The 13,261-nt window shown below is 41.2% G+C and overlaps 1 protein-coding gene across 1 annotated transcript in view; it reads right to left on the bottom strand.

Annotated features, from left to right (window-relative positions):
• Positions 1-13,261, bottom strand: part of FMNL3 (formin like 3) — a 110,727-nt gene that overhangs the window by 43,560 nt on the left and 53,906 nt on the right. Inside the window, 3 exon segments of the mRNA XM_070937872.1 lie at positions 8,158-8,234; positions 10,086-10,166; positions 12,024-12,107. Coding sequence (XP_070793973.1) covers positions 8,158-8,234; positions 10,086-10,166; positions 12,024-12,107 — 242 coding nt within the window.

Raw genomic sequence — 13,261 nt, 5'->3', positions numbered from 1 at the left:
AAAGTCAAACTGGGGCACTTTTTAAGGTCTATCCTTCCAACCAGCTGTCCTCAACCTAATGGGACAGGGGTCTGCAACCTTAAACACTCAAACAGTCATTTGGACCCGTTTCCCACAGAAAAGAAAACACCGGGAGCCACAAAACTCTTCCCGTAACTGACTATTTCTTGAGCGGCCATAAAACTAGCATATGTAGTTAAATTAAACATTCTGTTTTCTTCTGAAACTTTTCTTTTCTTGGACTTATCCATGGTTGGCCTACCGGGGGTTGAAAAGCTCAATAAATCACATGCCGGCGGGTGTCACACATTGGTGGTTGTGATGCATATTTTGAATGACAGGGAGCCACAGCAGAGGGGTGAAAGAGCCACATGTGGCTCCAGAGCCGCAGGTTGCTGACCCCTGTAGTGGGACAACAATTTCCAGGATTTCCAGCTGATGGAGGATTGCTTCTTTATACTTTCAAATAATACTTTATACTTTCAAAGAGCCTTGGTAGTACAGTGGTCTAAGGCACCCTGTTATTAAGCTGGTTAGACCAGCTGCCTGCAATTACTGCAGGTTCGAATCTCGCCAGGCTCAAGGTTGACTCAGCCTTCCATCCTTTCTAAGGTAGGTAAATTGAGGACCCAGTTGTGGGGGCAATAAGCTGACTTTGTATAAATATACAAAAAGGATGAAGACTATTGCTGAGCACATTGTAAGCCGCCCTGAGTCTCCGGAGAAGGGCGGCATATAAATCAAATTAATAATAATAATAAATAATAATAATAATAATATTTAAAGAAAGTCCCAAAGGTGCTTCCCCCCTGGATTGCTAGATTCAAAGAGGGGTTAAAGAGGCTATCTATGTCAAAATTGAACAGCCCTCTCTCAACAGAGGGGGAGGGACATAGACAACATCTGCAGTATCTGCAATCTACAACACAATCTTTCAACAGTTCCAAGATGGCTCCACACCAATTTTCACCACTCAGGTGACCCTGATGCCACAGATAAACCTCCAGGTGACCTTAACGACCCGTTAAAAGAATGCAAATGACCAGCTGTCTGCAAGGAGTATAAATCTTTCCATTCCCCACCGTCCAGTCAGAGCTGAAGAAGCTTCTTGGATGAGAAGTGAAAGGTCTTCAAAGAAAAACCAGAAAGTCCAGTTGCCTCCTGAAAAAAGCACCTTTGGGACAACCATGACCTGGATGACTGAGAATCTCCATAGACATTTGTTTAAAGAAAGGTGTATCCATCCAATTCTGAAGCCATCTGACTTCTGGACCACTCTGGGCAGCCTACAGATAAAGTAAAAAATCCATGCAACAACGATGGCCTTCTTGACATTTAAGCATAGAGCTGTCCTAGAGATTAATTCAGATTCCTTCAATGGACTCACATCCATGCCTTTTATTTCCTTGAATGGTGCCTGCTACCCAATGTAATTTTCTCCTCTTTCCTTCTCCTCAGTATCTTTAGTTCATAGGTTCACACTGCCATTTCATCCATTTGATTGTGCCAATTCAAGTAATTGCAACTCTCAGGAATGAGAATCTGAGTTTATATGCACACTGAAAATTGTAATATTTTGGCTAAAACTGATCTCATCCTCTTCCTCCTTATTGTTGGTTCTTCTGTTTCTATGTCTTTTAACCACTGTTTATGCTTGATTGTACTCAATCTTGTTTTATATTAAGTTTTCAGGGAGGGATTATGCCTAAAAAGGCAAGGTATTAATTAGTTATAAATTAGACCAGCGTTCCCCAACCTTTCCAGCTTTGGGGACGGGGTGGGGATGGGGAGACGGGATGGTTCCATGTGAGTGGCGGGCAAACATGTGCGTGTGCACAGCTCCATTAGTGCGAGCGGTGGGCACACACACCTGCCGCTCACATAAATGGTGTGTGCACACATGCAGTTGCCCGCTGCTCATGCAGGCGCATGCTTGCCAACCACTTCAGGCAGTCCGCTTCTGAACAGCTCACGGCCCAATAATGGGCCGCACTTGAGAAGTGGGGATCCCTGAATTAGATGGATACTTTGGGCATATAGAATCTTGCACAAAAATCAAATTCATTGTCTCCTGCAAAGTGCTGAATTAGTACTTAGAGCAGGCTTTCCAAAACTATGAGGTATATTGTCTTCAGGGGGTGGAACAGGCTGAGTTCAGGCCAGGGATGAAGAACTTTTTAGTTGTATATTGTTATAATAAATCCACATTTCCCATTAAATTATTTTCATTGTTCATTTAGTTATTTGGATTTTTAGGGGAGGTATGAGTATTAAGGTCACACTAAAGGGAGGTATGATGGCAAAACGTTTAAGAACCCCTAATTTAGATACTTGAAAACTCACATAAATGACAACAGTTCTGGGAAGGCAACCTATGAAGGCCAGCTTGAAGATTCATGGAATTATAACTGGAATTGTGCATGGAAAGCAAACATGCTCCAATGGGATGTCCCTTCCCAATGGGAAATTCCCTCTGAAAGACTACATTTAAGCGAATGCCTATCTCCAGCCGAGACATCAGACATCAACACTTCTCATTCTCAAATAACCACTCAAACTCAGCTTATTTTTAGGACTATGTCCAGTCTGGAGTTTTGGACTGATGTATATAAACTGGACAGGGTTCAGAGAAGACAGAAGAACATGATAAATTTAGAAGGAAATCAGCAACTATGGCCCACCCAATGTGTGTTCGGGGAGATTGTGGTAGTCCCTAGTTGTTGTAAACAAAATATTGTAACTGGTACGGCTTTATCTTTCCATAGCAGGGAAGGGAGTGTTTGCTTAGGTTCCAAGACATCTGCTGGAGATCCCTCCCCCTCCTGTGGTCTTTGATGCAAGGAGGGAAAATGGCACGGGAAAAAAAATCTGACAAATCTGTAGGCAAAGAATCAAACTGTACTTTTTTGGGTAGTACCAAACGAAGCTGTGAATGTGTGTGACTTTGGAGATGTGCCAACCCAGGAACAAGTACTGTACATCACAAGAGAGAGAATGCCTGCAGCTAGTGGTTTCAGTATGTGCTGTTATTTCCTGAAGCAGCTTTGGCTGACTGCAATTTTGACCATTAATCATCCGGACCCTGAAATGGTGCCTATGGTCTCTCTCTCTCTCTCTCCCTCTCTCTCCCTCTCTCTTCCTCCTCCCTCCCTCTCTCTCTCTCCCTCTCTCTCTCTCTCTCTCCACCCGCCCATTTCCTGCCTGTCTGAACTTCAGCCTCCAACCCCAGTGTGTTTCCTGTCTGATTTCAGTGGCTGCACTACTAATTTAGAGTCTTCAATGCATTTGTTGAAGGCTAAAGGATGTGGAGGAAGGAGCAAAGGCTCTCTAAGGCAAATCCCATCCTGTAGTCAGGTAGGGAAGAGGAATTACGAGCGGGTGTGTGAGTTCCTAACAGATGAGGAAGCCACACAATATCTTTTTTTTAGGGTGTGCTTATAGAGAGGCTTCTTCACAAATGCATTTGTTGCTGTGCCTATTTAACTACAGCTGATTGGCAAAGCACATGTTTTGTATATGGGTGTCCCAAGGATTTACACCAAACATTTCTCAGTCTCTGTCCTGGAGTGCCATTGTCAATTACAGCAAGTAGCAGACCAGATACACCAAGCCTTTGACAGTGCACAGTCGCTTTATGCCTTCATTGGAAGGAATAAATCCTCAAGAGCATGTGAGAGACAAGGCATACATGTGAGCAAGCACCTGCATGCACTGGTATTCATTTATGTACGTGACGCAAACTGGGCTTAGGAAAGCTCCACAGACTGCTTCTAACCAGAAATATCACCAATACCGATGACGTTTCAACCCCGTTTGTATTAAGAGCAGAGAAACAGGGAAATGAGATGCAGTTGCCTATAGGGAAAATATACTGTATCTCCAAGGGCTCAGACAAGTGGCCCAAGAAGGGAGGGAGGGAGGGAGGGAGGGAGGAAGGAAGGAAGGAAGGAAGGTAGGAAGGAAGGAAGGAAGGAAGGAAGGGCATGCTTGAGAAATTTTGGACAGATCCCTGCTGAGTTACATTATGGCATCTCTTTTCTCCTCTAAAATTATTTATTTGTTTGTTTATTTTTTTGTTTGTTAAACAAAAATTACAACTTCGGACGAACAAAATGAAAAAACTAACATGCGACAGGGACAATAGGCACATTAGCGCACTTACACATGCCCCCTTAGGAACCTCTTAAATATAGGGTGAGGTCCACGGAGATTGTTAGAATTAAAACTGTAAAAATTAGTAGCTGAGACAACTGAATTGGGAAGATATTTCAGACTTCGACAACTCTGTTACAAAAATCTATTTTTTAAAAAATCTGAATAGAGAAGCCTGATGTTTACATGAAAGCAAAAGAAAGCTTTAGAAAGATAGAGGAAATTTTTATCAAGGGCATGCGGATTAATTGTAGCACTTGAAGATTGTCTATAAGAAGCTGGTTACCTTCCAAGATTGCATACATGAGCAAGGATTGTCTTATGTCCTTGTGTGCTTCCTTCTCCCCCAGAGAACCTGTTTTCCCTATACCCAACCCTGTCCCCCATCTCAATCATATCCTTCTAAAGTCTCTGCCAAAAATTCTGCTGTGTTCAAGTCAGGGACACACTCCAAATTATATTCTTATCATTGTTGTTCCTTTTCTTAAAACAAACAAAGCTAAGCCTTCTGTACCAATTTATCTCTCATTCCACTCCCAGAAATGTTGAGTTCTGCGGCAAATTCTGCCTATTGCAAATATATGCTTTTGATCATCACTGGGAGTAGCAAAAAGTAATAGCTGGGAATGATGGAAATTGTAGTCAACAATATCATGATGGCGTGATATTTGTTCTACATTGGTAAGCCTCACTGACAACCTCATCACCGCAATGAAACCAGGTTTTTATTGACACACACGTTCAATTCTATGTTTTGTAGACTTAAGACCAGAACATGTAGGAAAATGATTATGGGCAATTTCCAATTTAGTTTGCACCCAGTTCACTCCCAGTCACTTCCTTTATCCAAATGGGCACAAGTGCAACTATCACTCAGCTCAACCAGCAGATTATATAAATGTATAAAGAACCTCGGCAAACATCAAAATAGGTACCAGGCAAAAGCAGGGGAAAAGAGAGAGATGAACCACAGGCAAAAATTTATATTAACTATATATCTATCTGTAACAATCAAAAGGCAACTTTCAAAACCACTAGAAGCTGCACTGTGGGAAGGGAATGACCTTTGGGTATTCCAGCCTTAACTATTTTATGTACATAAGAGCAACAAATTAGAGATAGAAAGGAAGACACTGAATAATCCCTCCATCATTCTGCACCAGAGGTGGTATTCAGCAGATTCTGACCAGTTCTGGAGAACTGGTAGCAGAAATTTTGAGTAGTTCGGAGAACCACTCAAGAGTAAATGGTGGTAAATACCACCTCTGACTGGCCCCGCCCCCATCTATTTTCTGCCTCCGGAGTCCCAGCTGATCGGGAGGAAATGGGGATTTTGCAGTAACCTTCCCCTGGAGTGGGGTGGGAATGGAGATTTTACAGTATCCTTCCCCTGCCATACCCACCAAGCCATGCCACGCCCACCAAGCCATGCCCACAGAACCGGTAGTAAAAATTTTTGAATTGCACCATAAAGGAAATAATTGGTGGATGGGAAGGAAGTATCCAATAGAAAAACTGAAGCTTATTGACTGTTGTTCTACTCAGCCAACATAAATTTCTGAGTTTTGTCTTGCAGAAGAGATGCTGGCCCAGTTATTCATGTCTTTTCATTATAATGTTTTGGTTCTTAGCATAAATGTTGTCCCATAAATAGCTTCCATGACTCACTAATTATGAAGCAGAAAAGATTTGCATGTAGTGATTTTCAGTAAAAGCTGCACATATAATTTTTTCTCATTCTTGTACAGGGTAACTAGAGAGTGAAATATTGTTTCAATAAATAATTATACAACACTTTGCCATTTTTCATGTCACATAGCAAAAACAATTACAGTTGTCATCATAATAGAACCTGAATCTTCATTGTTGCTAATAATAATAACAATTGAAAGTTGACATTTATATTTCCTAATTGCTGAAATAATTCATATCTACTATGAAAATACTGTGTTTCCCTGAAAATAAGACCCTGTCTTATATTTTTTTGAACCCTGAAATAAGCGTTTGGCCTTATTGCCATGTGCTCAAAAGCCCGATTGGGCTTATTATCAGGGGATGTCTTATTTTGGGGAAAACAGGGTAGAGGAGAGACTGCTTGGTAAACTCTTAAAAAAACCACTTTACATTTTCAGCGGTCTCGATACATTCCTTCACCTTGATCAGTGCTATGATTAGCAGAAGGAAGAGAATACCGTTTGGTGCCAGAAAATTATTTGTTAATAACATTCTGGTGCTTTGGGGGAGAAAACTGTGCTGTCCTTCCAGGTGGCTGGGAGAAAAAAGCACTCATAAATAATAGCACACCTACCTTTCTTATCCAGAACAAACAGTACTAGCAGAAGAGTCCAAACAAGATTTTTATAAAGGGCTGACTGATGCAACATTTTCAATTTTCAATGTTCATATCATAGACTGCATGGCAAATTTTCTATCCCATTAAATAAAATTAGTGGCTTTTAAATAGAATTAATATGCTGCTTAAGAGGCAGTTGGAGTGAAGTAAAGAGGTTGAAGTCTTGGATTAAGATCAGAAAATTCCAAATTCAACTTCCCATTTCGTCTGAATGACTTTGTGTAGGTTATTGTCTTTCAGCCCAATTCTACCTTTCAGAGTTGAGCTGAGGATAATATGGCTGAATCATACCTCTAGCAGTTTCTAAGGCTATGGAAAAGGATGTGTTTATTTTTAAGGCGCTTCTAATGTTCTTTTTCCCTTACACACATACATATGTACACATACATATAGACAATATTTATATCTGGATTTCCAGATTTTAATCCTTTGCACCCACAATTCACTGTCTACTGCAATTCAGCTTATGGGGTGGGGTGGAGAGGGGAATGCCCTTAACTCTGAACTCTATGCTGTGTAGAACAACTGAGTATTACGTTAGTGAAGAATTCTGGATTAAAAAGGCTGAATGTTTTGAATGACACTGTATGCACTATGATTCTCTTTAGAAAGTCATACATGTACTTCATTCCACCTGACATAAAACATTTGATTCTGCCCCACATTCTTAGCATTCGACCTTTTCTCATCCCTTTCAAATTTCTGAATCTCACACCTCATGTTACTGTTTGTTCAGACCTCACCAAAGGATACTGCTGACTAAGCATCACCCTTGGTATCAGTTCCAGCTGACCTGAGGAATTCCCACCCAACCAGGCCCAGAAGCCAAGGACAGGAACAGTTCAGCTTCCTGCTCTTGTTGGTGTTTTCCTTCCAGCTGGAACCAGGACAGGTGAGAGACAGGAACACATTTCTCAATTCTACATAGCAGGCTTCCAAATCTTTTAGAAACAATAGGAATCTCTTTGCTAGGGTGAAGCAATCTAGATGTGAAATTTAGGGAGTAAGGAAGGCAGGGGATTAAATGTTTCCTTGTACAAAATACCACCATTGAATGGGAATTGGCTCCTATCTTAAATCCATCTTATTGTCAGACTGAAGGGCTGAATAGAAAGAGTTCAAGTGAGAAAAGACCCAGATCAACTTTCTTCCTTTTGACAAATCATTTCCTGGCCAGGTTCTCACAACACACTAAACTCTAGACTGAAATGAACAGAACACAAATGTTGTGTTTGCACAGAATGTTATGCCCTCTCCCCACTAAAATAATTCTTTTTATAAATTAATGCGAATTCACACAATATATTTCTCAGGAATACTGGCCCATAATCCATTTAGACTGATCTGATATGTTGTGCAAACCCCACAATTATATGATCCCTGGATAGATCTCTGTATTATAGTTTTGGCTTGACTACTAAGGATCAACCATTTGCTGCTATTCTGTATTGGTTTAAAGACCAGCCTGACTATGTAAAAAATGATATGGATTACAGCATGAATTCATGCAATCCAGCAGCCAGAGAGAAAAGACCCCAGCCCTGTGAGACAACACACACCATCAAATGTAATGCCTGTTCAAGTGGCACTTTCTCAGACTTCAACATGACACATGATACACTTGTTCATGTGGTTGGTTAACAATAACTTACCCAATGTGATTGGTCCTTAAAGAGATCTCCAACTCCCTCAGCACTTTGGTGGATTCCTGCACCCTCCGACGGAACTTCTGTAAACATAAATAACTCCTTGTTCTAGCAGTATACAGCACAATCATTTTTTACACAAATGAACCACAATTGCAGGGTCAGGATTGTCCATTGGGTTAAATGTGCTGGCATTTCCTTTTCTATCACTCGTCATATCCCTCTACTTCCTTTTTGCTTATAAGAATAATAATTTTACCATTAGTTATAGATAATCATCAACAAGATGGATATTTCCATATGTTAGAAGGACCTGGGCTTGATTCAATGGTCACTGTATTTTTTTTTTGGGTTGTTGTTGTTGTTGTTGTTGTTGTTGTTAAGTACAAATAAAATTTCTCTCCTGTAAAGCAGGGCCTGCACTGCAGATGTCCAGAGGTGCTTTTTGAGTGGTATGAAGACTGTGTGTAGAAGTGCCCACAGAGTCTAGTTTGAGCGTTCAGCACTGCCAAATTGCTGCCTGCCCAGTGAATTTATTTATTTGTTCAACTTGTATGCTGCCTTTCTCCAAAGACTCAAGGTGGCTTACAATGCATTTAAAAACCATATATAAAAACATTAAAAATTAAAACATTAAAAACAATTAAAACCCATTCACACCATTCATGGCCGGATCTCGCCAGATTGCAACAGCGAGATCAACGGCCCCAGGCCTGCCAGAAAAGCCAGGTCTTCACCGCTTTTCGGAAGGCCAATAGGGTGGGGATGGTCCGGATTAGTTGTGGGGCTGTAGGGTATATTTATTTTTCACAACTACAATTGTGGTAGCTTCCACTCCAATGACTTATCCCTTATACAGGTAGTCTTTAACTTACAACCACAATTGGGACCAGAATTTCCATGGCTAAGCAAGGAGGTTGTTAAGTGAGTCACCCTTGATTTTAAGGCCTAATCACCAGAGTTGTTAAATGAACCAGGTGGTCATTAAGCTAATCCATTCCCCTCCCCCCCCGCCCCCATTGACTTAGCTTACTGGAAGTTGGCTAGGAAGATCACAAAAGGTGATTGCATGACCCTGAGACCCTACAACTGTTGTGAAGTACATGCTGGTTGCCAAGTGCCAGAATTGATCGTGTGATTGTGGGGATGCTGCTACAGCCATAAGTGCATAGGCTGATCATTGCATTTGCAGTGGATTGTAACTTTGAATAGCCACTTGATTGGTTTTAATTTGCTAACAGATAATATTCTGCTTGGGCCAATGCATATCTTTGGTAGATATATTTTGGTATTCCAAAAAATGCTTTGATATATCATAAAGTGTCCTTTTAACTGCCAGTGGGGGTGTGAACTGATTGGGTGGGAGCTTGGCTGTGTTCTGATTGGGCAGAGGTGTGTTCTGATTGGTTGGAGGAAGGAAAGAAAAGGAAGAAACAGATGCGATCACACACATTGCTCCTAGAAGCACGAAGCCGAGAACACCAGCCTGAAGATGACGAATGAGACTTCGTCGAAACGTTGCCAAGAAACCTCCAATTTTATGCGGGAGAAAACCCGAATAACCAAAGACCTACATACAAACACCCGCGAAAACCTCAGAAAACAAACAAATATATATATATATATATATATATATATATATATATATATATATATATATATATATATATATATATATATATATATATATATATATATATATATATATATATATACCCTGTTTCCCCCAAAATAAGACATCCCCTGATAATAAGCCCAATCAGGCTTTTGAGCGCATGGCAATAAGGCCAAGCCCTTATTTCAGGGTTCAAAAAATATAAGACAGAGTCTTATTTTCAGAGAAACATGGTGTGTGTGTGTGTGTGTATCTCGTTGTGAAAAAAATTAATCTTGCGAGTTTACCAGCTGGATTAAAAAAATCTTTTAAGGCTTACCTTTCGGGTAACACCTGGATCGAGGAAGCTCTTCAATTTCTGTATATATGTATGGGGTGGATTCTTCACTTGAAACCTTTCCTGTTCCACATTGGGTAGCGAAAAAGAAATGGAGGGAAGAGGTAAAGGGAATGATTGTGCATGCAAGAAGTCTTTGAAAGCCAGCACTGGAATGCTGCATTGTGGATTTATTCATTCAAAAATTCTCCCTTCAGCATATAAAGGAGAGCCCTCACTTGCATTGAAAGCATGCCAGCCAGGGACTCAATTTAGCTACCTATTAATCCAAATAGCAGATGCTTCTTTGTGTCTGCTTTCCTAATAAACTTGAAAGGAAAGCCATTTTCATTTTGTGCTCCACCCAGATATTTTTTGCTCTGGCTCCTCAACAACCCTTTTCTTGTGCTCACATGTTAGAAAAGTCTGTCTCTTTAACTTCAAGATTGTAAGACTAAGCACAATTGCTCTGTTGAAGAGTTTTGCCTCTAAGCACACAGGAATATAGGATCAGGTTGTAAATAATCAATCTGGAAACCGTTTTCTTATCAAAGTGCCTGCCTACCCACAGACCTGCAAAAAGAATATTTTGAATCCATGAACAAATAAATTGATGGTGTTTGGGCATTTAAGTTGTGGCTACTACTGCAAGATCAAAGGCCTTTGTGTATGAGATTGGTGATTGTATTAATGTCCTACATTTGGCTTTGATCAAATATAGTTATCAGCCTGATCCAGCAGCGTCCTTTAATTCTCTGTAGTGTCCATTTGCATGCATATGTTTGGGTGTAGGAATTTTTTACAGGAATTGTTTTCCTCCCCAGATGGTTTCTCCTGATAGTTCATCTCATAAAAGCAATTTTTCCTTTAAAATAATCCAAGCATTATCTCAGGGGCTCTGTGCCCTTGAGTACTGCTCTTGAAAAAAATTTCTGGGCTGAAGCACACAATCACTTTTCTTGGCCAAACTTTTCCAGTTTGAGAGCGGCACTGATAGATGAGTTGCAATTGTTTTACACTTACATCCTGAATTACTCCAGGTTTGACACAGCCTTCAGCAAAAGGCTCTCTAATTAGCCATGTTCTATATTGGCACCGTCCTGTTTATTTGGCAGCTGGATCCAGGAACATGCTAAGATAAACCTTTGTAGGGTTTTTTTTGGTTGGTTGGTTGGTTTGGTTTTTTTTTAGGGAAATAAGGAAAGCCACAGCAATGAAACCTGTTTGGGCTCAAATATTTTAGGGATACTCCATGAAAAAGCCAGGCCTCTCTTGCATCTTTTAAGTGTTGTTCTCTATACTAGTGTTCCTTAAACTGTTTTCTGAGACCCGTTCCCAGTTTTGAAGATTATAAATATAATAAATATTTATTGATACCAAACTAAACATTAACATTGATACAATTGCTGTCACTACACTTCTCGCAATCGTTTGGACTGGACTTTACTATTACAATATATCATTTCTCAACATAAGCTGGCAAATAATTTTGACTTTGCAGGCCTTTGAGAAGGTCTTGGAGGACTCCCAGGATCCTCAGACCATACTTTGAAAAAACACTGCTCTAAAGAATATCAAATTGACCAAAAATGTCCAGAAAATAAAAAGCACCAGAGCATTTTTTACTTCAGTTTGTAACGGAGCTTTACCTAGATCAAGTGTAGAAATTTCCCATTACTTACAGGGATTACAGGGACTATTCCTACCTAGATGCCAAAGATTTCAGCAACCATGTATAAAAAGAGCCTTCAGATAAGGAGATGTTGTCTGCTCTTTTAAAGGAAATCAAAGCCCTTAGATCAAGGGGACCACATGCTATTTCTGGCAATAGTCCTCTTGCCTGAGTCATAAACTGATGTGCCATGACATGTTATGTCTCTTTCATGTTGGCAAAGTCGGTCTCCCTCTCTCTCTCCATCTTAGCTCCTACAGCCCTCTTACCTGGTCACAAATTAGATCCCATTTCTTTTCATTGTCATATTGCCTCAGGAGACGGGCCTTGTCAGGAGGGAGATTCATGGAGCTCTGTGGAAAGAAGCAGAGGGACAAGTAGCAATGCATCTTCAGAACTGGGTGTGTGGTAGAATGTATGCATTATATGGTTTATATTCTGCAATGGGCTGCTGGGCAGAAGGTAGGGTTTATTTTATTTTATTATTATTTGTACCCATCCTTTATTTAATTTTTAAGAGTAGTTCAAGGTGGCAAACATATCCAACATACCGTCCCCCTTCTATGTCCCCCACAACAATAACCCTGTGAGATGGGTTGGGTTGAGACTCAATGACTGGCCCAAAGTCACCCAGCTGGCCTTCGTGGTCAAGGCATGACTTGAATTCACCGCCTCCTGTCCTCCAGCCTGGTGCACCAACCACTAGACCTGTGATGGCGAACCTATGGCACGTGTGCCACAGATGGCACGCAGAGCCATATCAGTGGGCATGCAAGTGTTGCCCTAGCTCAGCTCTGGCACGCATGTGCATGACAGCCAGCTGATTTTCAGGCCTTCCGGGCCGACTGGAAGTTGGGAAATGGGCCGTTTCCGGCCTCTGGAGGGCCTCCGGGGGAGTGGGGAAGGCTGTTTTCACCCTCCCAGGCTCCTAGAGAGGCTCTGGAGCCTGGGGAAAGCAAAAACAGGCCTTTCAGGCCCACCATGCCATCACGTGCCAAAAGCAGGGGGAGGGGCGGGGCGCATTGAATTATGGATGTGGGCACACACGTGCGCGGCCCCCCCCGTGTTCCCCCCACTTTTGGCACGTGACAGCAAAAAGGTTAGCCATCACTGCACTAGACCAAACTGGCTTTTTTTAAAAAAAAATATTCATTCATTCATTCATTCATTCATTCATTCATTCATTCATTCATAGCATTTATATAGCTTGTATCAAACTCTGGATGGGTCTCAGGCAACAATTAAAACAACTTCAATAATAAAACAAAATAATACATACATTTATTAAAACCAACATCATTAAAAACCTGGCACCAAAATTAAGCCTCCACGTGCATTCCTCATAAAATCCTCTCGTCCACTTCTCCCTATCCCAGTACTTGGGGGTAAAACCAGATTTTAAGTCCTTTTTGGAAGGCTAAGAGGGCAGAGGCCTGCCAAACTGCAAGGAGAAGGGCATTCCATAGGGCAGGGGTTGCCACAGAAGCAGGCATGGTTCCTAGCTCAC

The sequence above is a fragment of the Pituophis catenifer genome, unplaced genomic scaffold, assembly GCF_029215685.1.
Source record: "Pituophis catenifer annectens isolate HBS135680 unplaced genomic scaffold, rPitCat1.0.hap2 SCAF_2, whole genome shotgun sequence".
Taxonomy (NCBI): domain Eukaryota; kingdom Metazoa; phylum Chordata; class Lepidosauria; order Squamata; family Colubridae; genus Pituophis; species Pituophis catenifer.
This window is presented reverse-complemented; position numbering and strand designations above follow the sequence as displayed.